The following is a 6,467-nucleotide window of genomic DNA, read 5'->3' on the forward strand; positions in this document are numbered from 1 at the left end:
GTTCATCACTACCATGAACCACATACTCATTTTATACAGCCAAGTAGACTGGAACAAGCAAAGTAAAATATCTTGCTCAAGGTAACAACACAATATTGACGGTGACCAGAGTCGAACCCATAACCCTTCAGTAACTAGCTGCGGAACCGTAGCTCTTTAGGTCCTTATGTTATTTTTTTATTTTTAGCGGAGTCTGCAAAAAATTTAAAAAATACCACAAGGATCTCAAGAGCTACGGTTCCGCAGCTATTCAGTAACAAGCCCTTCCTCTTACCACTGCCAGGTTATCATTCATGTGTCAAGATGCAAAAAAAAAAAAATAATTGGATATATGGTTTTATCTGTATGGTATATTAGTTTTTTTTAACAAATTTGCTGTAACCAAAAGAATCAAAGAGCAGAATGCTCTGAGGGATACGATTGCCATAGTTTTCATTGACACATGTATAGCAGTTCTGCCAAATTTTCATTAAACAAATGCATGAGATTTGGCCAAAATTCAAAAGATCAAAGAGTAAAGAAATAGATCCAAGAATACTGTTGCAAAAAAAGCATGAACATGCGCGAGTCTCAAACATTTTTGGCCGGTAACCCTGGTACAGCTGGATAGTATTATTCTCTAAACTAATTCAACTGCACATGCAAAATGTAACAATCTGAATAGTCACTCAACTTAAAGAATAGCCAATCCCCGTTACAAGTGTATGAGCCATGTACTTATTGTGTTTTATCGAATTATAGTTATCCTGTACCATTGTAAACTCGTACCATTAAAAAAAAAAAAAAAAATCGAACCATTGCTAACTTGTACCAACTTATTTAAATGCATTCAAATGGTGTTAAATGATGAATATACATGATATACGTTACTTTCACCCAATACCTCTTAAGTCTGTAAAATGTATATAATTTGAAAGTACAATGACCAATTTGTAGCTTATGTTCCTTGTATATTGGATAGAAAATACTGTGGCAGATGTAGATAATTAAGGTATATACAGTTTCACCTGAAGAAAATTTTTCATGAATAATAAAATCTTAGCAGTTAGTCAAAATGATTGCCAAAATTATTTTTACTGTCTATAAATAAATGTAACAATGAAATTTAACTGATTCCTGTTAAGGGGGTCCGCATTTTCCCCGCAAAAAAAAGCACATGGCTTTCAACAATTGTAAACATAGCATTCAATTTGTGATCATGGATTACAGCTTTAATTAACTTAAATTGGATATATACATATTCAACATGTTCAATTTTAATAAGGTACAGTTAAAGCAATGTTTTAACTTTCCTCTGGATTAAGTTCTACAGTGGCGGATCCAGAACTTTTCCTAAGGGGGAGCCCGCTGACTGACCTAAGAGGGGGCCCGCTCCAGTCATGCTTCAATGATTCCCTTTATTATCAACCAAATTTTTTCCACAAAATAAGGGGGGGCTGGATCCGCCTATGTTCTAGTTTGAAAGATGAGTTAAAACATTAATGCTTTAAAACATTCTTTATTTTTGTCTAAGTTTTCATTTAACTCCTGTGTAAAATTCAAGTAATTCAACTTTATTCTATTAAGTTTACAAACAGAAACCCATAAAACATCATATTTTTTATATATTTTTCTGAATGTAACGACTTCCCAGTAGTACAAGTTAACTTTTTTGGTTCCAATGCCGTGGTACGAGTTAACTTGCTTCGGTATCTTATCACCGTAATTCTAGGAGGAACCCTAAACTGGACCCCTATCATATTGTGTTCACTTATCGCTACACTGACCTTCAGTGCGAAGCTATATATAGAACGGCGGACCAGTTTAGAAGGAACCCCATTTCTTACTCTTTTTAAAATTATTGAAGTTCCTTTGGGTCAGAGGGCATGACTCCTTTCCGTACACACTCCTCTGTTTACATTGAGATCGTTCTTAATATAATACGACGTTTACCGGCATTAACGAGTTAATTCTTCTTGACGAATACTTCGAAAAGGGAGACAACTCGAAACGATAACATGGAAGATTCCATTTCTGCTGAAGGGGTGTTATAGGTAATTTTTACGATGAAACATTTATTTTAATTTAAATTATGCATGTGATTTAAAATTATGCAACAACAATAGCCCTCCATATGCAGACAGACATAGAAAGAATCCCATGAGTTTCAAATTAATCAATGAAGCGGGGAATCACTCAATCTGATACCCCTTGAAATCAGGAAAACTACACGCATGTGGGGTCTCACTAATTAGCGACAAAAAGCGTCAAGAAGCGACAAGAAGAAAAATAATAAGTGACAAAAAGCAACAAGAAGCTATTTAGCGACAAGAATACATTTTATTATCACATACATTAAAATATTTTTTAGGATTATATTGAAAGATGAAGAAATAAAAAAAAATTCGATGAAGAGATTTTGTACTTTTTATTATCATATTGATAGATGTAGAAATTAAACATGTGTAAGAGCAAAGGAAATGTAAACGCTATTAAATGAAAATAAAAACAAAGATTTGTCACCTTCCTTTTGAAGGATTTAATAAAACATGAAATATTATTTCCTTCCTAACTGTATAATTCATTTTTCCTGATAGGACCAACATTAGCTGTGGCTTCACTCTAAGGTAATACACAATTAAGAGCAACAAATGAGATTAACTAGGTGCATGTCCTTTTTTTATTGCAACAATAACATCAATTAACACCTTCATCAATTACACGCACCAGAATATAAAATTATTGTACCGAATAGTGAACACCTGTTGAAAACTCAAGATTGTCATCAGTTTCCTTTAATCTTCAATCTATATGCATAAACATGATAAATATTGTTAAATGAGACAATACACTAAATAAAATGATGAAGAATATTCACATTTTAATTATGTTTTCCTCTTGTTTGATTTCAGTTCTTAATTTGTATTTCACAATTTGTGTATGAATTTTCTGAACAATTATGCACAAATACAATCTAATTGAAATTAAATCGCAGCGACCAAGAATAAAAAAAATAGCGAGTGAGAGATTTAATTTCAATTAGATTGTGATTTTAGGAGTTTTGGAAAAAGGGGCCCAAAGGGTCCAAAATTAAACTTTGTTTGATTTCATCAAAATTGAATAATTGGGGTTCTTTGATATGCCGAATCTAACTGTGTATGTAGATTCTTAACTTTTGGTCCCGTTTTCAAATTGGTCTACATTAAGGTCCAAAGGGTCCAAAATTAAACTTAGTTTGATTTTAACAAAAATTGAATTCTTGGGCCTCTTTGATATGCTAAATCTAAACATGTACTTAGATTTTTGATTATTGGCCTAGTTTTCAAGTTGGTCCAAATCAGGATCTAAAATTATTATATTAAGTATTGTGCAATAACAAGTCTTTTCAATTGCACAGTATTGCACAATGGCAAGAAATATCTAATTGCACAATGTTGTGAAATAGCAAAAAAAAAATTAATTAGAGTTATCTTTCTTTGTCCAGAATAGTAAGCAAGAAATATCTTATTCCACAATGCAATAGCAAGAATTTTTTTTAATTGGAGTTATCTGTCTTTGTCCAGAATCAACTTAAATCTTTGTTATATACAATATACAATGTATATTCACTTTTTACTACCAACTGATAAAGGAGTAGGTCCGGTAAGGACCGATTTTGGCCTCAAATTTAAGTTTCATCTGACGAAAGATTTTGACCACTTTTTAAACACTTAAGTGTCTATTTCATATGAATCAATTAATGTATGTGCAAGATTTTAACTTATTTAGTCTTTAAAAACGATCCGATTCAAGCTCAAAGCTCAAGTTTACTGTGTCACTAGCCTGCGACAACTTGAGGTTGTGAGATCAAACCTTTGACTTGTCAGATGCCTTCGACTCCTATCTTTTTTCTGGTCTATTGTTGGTGGTTTTCTCCTGGCACTTCTTTCTCAGCCAAGAAACGTGGCGACCAAGAATAAAAAAAATAGCGAGTGAGAGATTTAATTTCAATTAGGTTGGCACAAATAATGCATTTTGCAAGTTAATTATATATTGTACAAAAATGGTTTTAAAAACAAATAAAATGACAAAATATACTTCCTGTGATACCTTATAAAATATCATGTAAATAAATGTAGCAACTGAATTAGATTTACAAGTTTCATTTTTCCCCCTATCAAAACTAACTTTCCTGTCGTTGAAATTGTTTTCTTTTGCATATTTTTTTAATATTTATTTCGAATAAGTAATATGAATAAAAAAATGTTTTCTTGTCGCTAAATAGTTTCTTGTCGCTAATATTATTCTTCTTGTCGCTTCTCAACGCTTTTTGTCTCTACAATTCTTTTTGTCTCTAATTAGTGAGACCACGCATGGACATTAATACATAAACAAACCGCGACTTGCGATTTGGAACAAGAACGTTTATTAAATGATATGATGAATGGTTCTCCATTTCTTTATGAGAGTACAGTATCAAATATCAGTTTCATAACGGTAAAATATAGAAATACTCCACTTCAGTTCTTGTGACAGAAATAGAATTATCGATCGGCTTTCAGAGAACTCTCGCAAGTTATCAAAATTTGGGAATTCCCTCTGACGTGTTTCTAAATTTATAAAAACACTAAATATAAATACTGTTTAATTCTGATTTTCCGTATTGTTAAAAACACGCATATAAGTCAAGGAAAATATCATACATGAAGATTATGAATAAAACATTACAGGAAAGTTGTTTATGTTCAATTGTTTTGCTTGTTTTGACCTTTTAAAGCACGACAATCATGACAATCATAAGAATCTGAGATGTTGCCGAATGTTTAGAATAAAACGAATGACGTGAGGGAGTGTGTCGTAGGGTCAATGGTAAGTCTACAGATTGCTTGACAGCAATCGTATCCCAAAAATTGAGCAGGGGTTCCCCCCATTTTAAAGCTTTTTACCCCCAACCCTTAACCCAGGACTGTCAGATGCAACAAAAAAGAGGAGATGGGAGAAGGTTTCACCTATCCTAAAGAAACCAATCCCCTCTTTGAGAAATGATTATGTTTCAATTTACCTACCTGTGAAATTTGCTGCTTTTATATCCTTATGTTTGGGATCCTTTTTAGAATTACAGGAATTCATCATGACAGTGAAGGCCGACTGTGTTGTAGAAGTGGTTTTCCTACTGTCTGGGTTGGTCAAATCAACATCTTTGTCTCTGTTTATAGTAAAGGTTAGTGCGGGTTACATATTTCAATGTTCTGTCAAATTCCTTTACGATTCTGATGGGTTCTTCCATATCTGGCTTAAAAGTTGCCGTTCCCTTTAATTTATCGGAAACACATGTAGTAATAGTGTCAGTTTTGTGGAACGGGAAGTTTTCTCCTTCCAAAACGTCATGCAGCACGTCCTTCCATGTTTCTCGATCCTCATACTCGTACAGGTGATTTTTGCACAAGTTTTTTATTTCATTACCACATTTTGCAATTACTGAAGAACACAAGGTAAACGTTCCGCCACCCTTACTCTTCTGTCTCCTCGTATAGACGACATTTCAAAGCAGACCACCTAAAAATTTGTATCGTTTCTTGACTTTTAATAGAATCCGATGAAAAATTAGAAACTTCCGGTCACCATAAAATGATCATCGGCACCGGAAACAACCCCGAAAAATTTCCGGAAATGGAAAAAAAATATTGCAAAAAAACGAAATAAAAACTTTTGAGTCGGCCGGATTTCTCTGAGTCGGTCGGGCGAGGGGAAACAAACCATATTTTTATTTTGGCCTCAGCAACTTGACAATTTTAACCAACATTTATAATCTGATTTATAATGACAATGTGAAAATTAACACGCTGCACTATCAAGTATGAAGACGCTGCGGGAATTACGAAAATATTATGAAGGCGCTGCGGTGCTGCAGCTTCATCTGCCTGGGGAGAACAATGGTCCGAGACAAATCGTGTTTGACAAAAGATCAGTATCATCTGCTCAATAATTGATGATACTGATCTTTTGCATGATTTTGACAGATTTAAAATGTTCCATGGAGTGAAAAATGGACTGTGCATACTTTTGACAGGATAAAAAGCCACTATCACTATCAGTCTTAGTCCAAATAATTATGACGTCTTGGACGGCTATTTTATTTTTTTTCTGGGACGCCTTCCTACGAAGCGTCCCAAAAAAAATTAAAATAGCCTTGCCAGACGTCATAATTATTTGGACTATATCAGTCTATGTGTGCCAGCAAGGATTTGTATAGTAAGAACTATACAAATCCTTGGTGCCAGCCTGTCAAAATTGCATTTAATCGAGATTTTTGGTAAAAAATATGCTGATTTAATAGGAATAACATATTTTCATAAAAAAAGTTAACAATGCTTCTTTGAAGTATGATATAAACTTGACATAAAGAGCAATTTTGTCGTTTGTTTACCAAATCTGTGTATTTTCTTTTGCCCGCCATTTTTCAAATAACTTTTTAATCTCCAACTTGAAGACTCCTAATATAAATCAAA

At 33.4% G+C, this 6,467-nt stretch overlaps 1 protein-coding gene across 1 annotated transcript in view; it reads right to left on the reverse strand.

Moving 5' to 3' along the window:
• LOC134715876 (uncharacterized) overlaps window positions 1–6,467 on the reverse strand; it is a 28,417-nt gene extending 21,950 nt beyond the window's left edge. Inside the window, exon 1 of the mRNA XM_063578404.1 lies at window positions 6,386–6,467. Coding sequence (XP_063434474.1) covers window positions 6,386–6,415 — 30 coding nt within the window. The 5' untranslated portion in view covers window positions 6,416–6,467. The remainder of the gene's footprint in view (window positions 1–6,385) is intronic.

Source organism: Mytilus trossulus, chromosome 4 (assembly GCF_036588685.1).
Source record: "Mytilus trossulus isolate FHL-02 chromosome 4, PNRI_Mtr1.1.1.hap1, whole genome shotgun sequence".
NCBI classification, from domain to species: Eukaryota; Metazoa; Mollusca; class Bivalvia; order Mytilida; family Mytilidae; genus Mytilus; species Mytilus trossulus.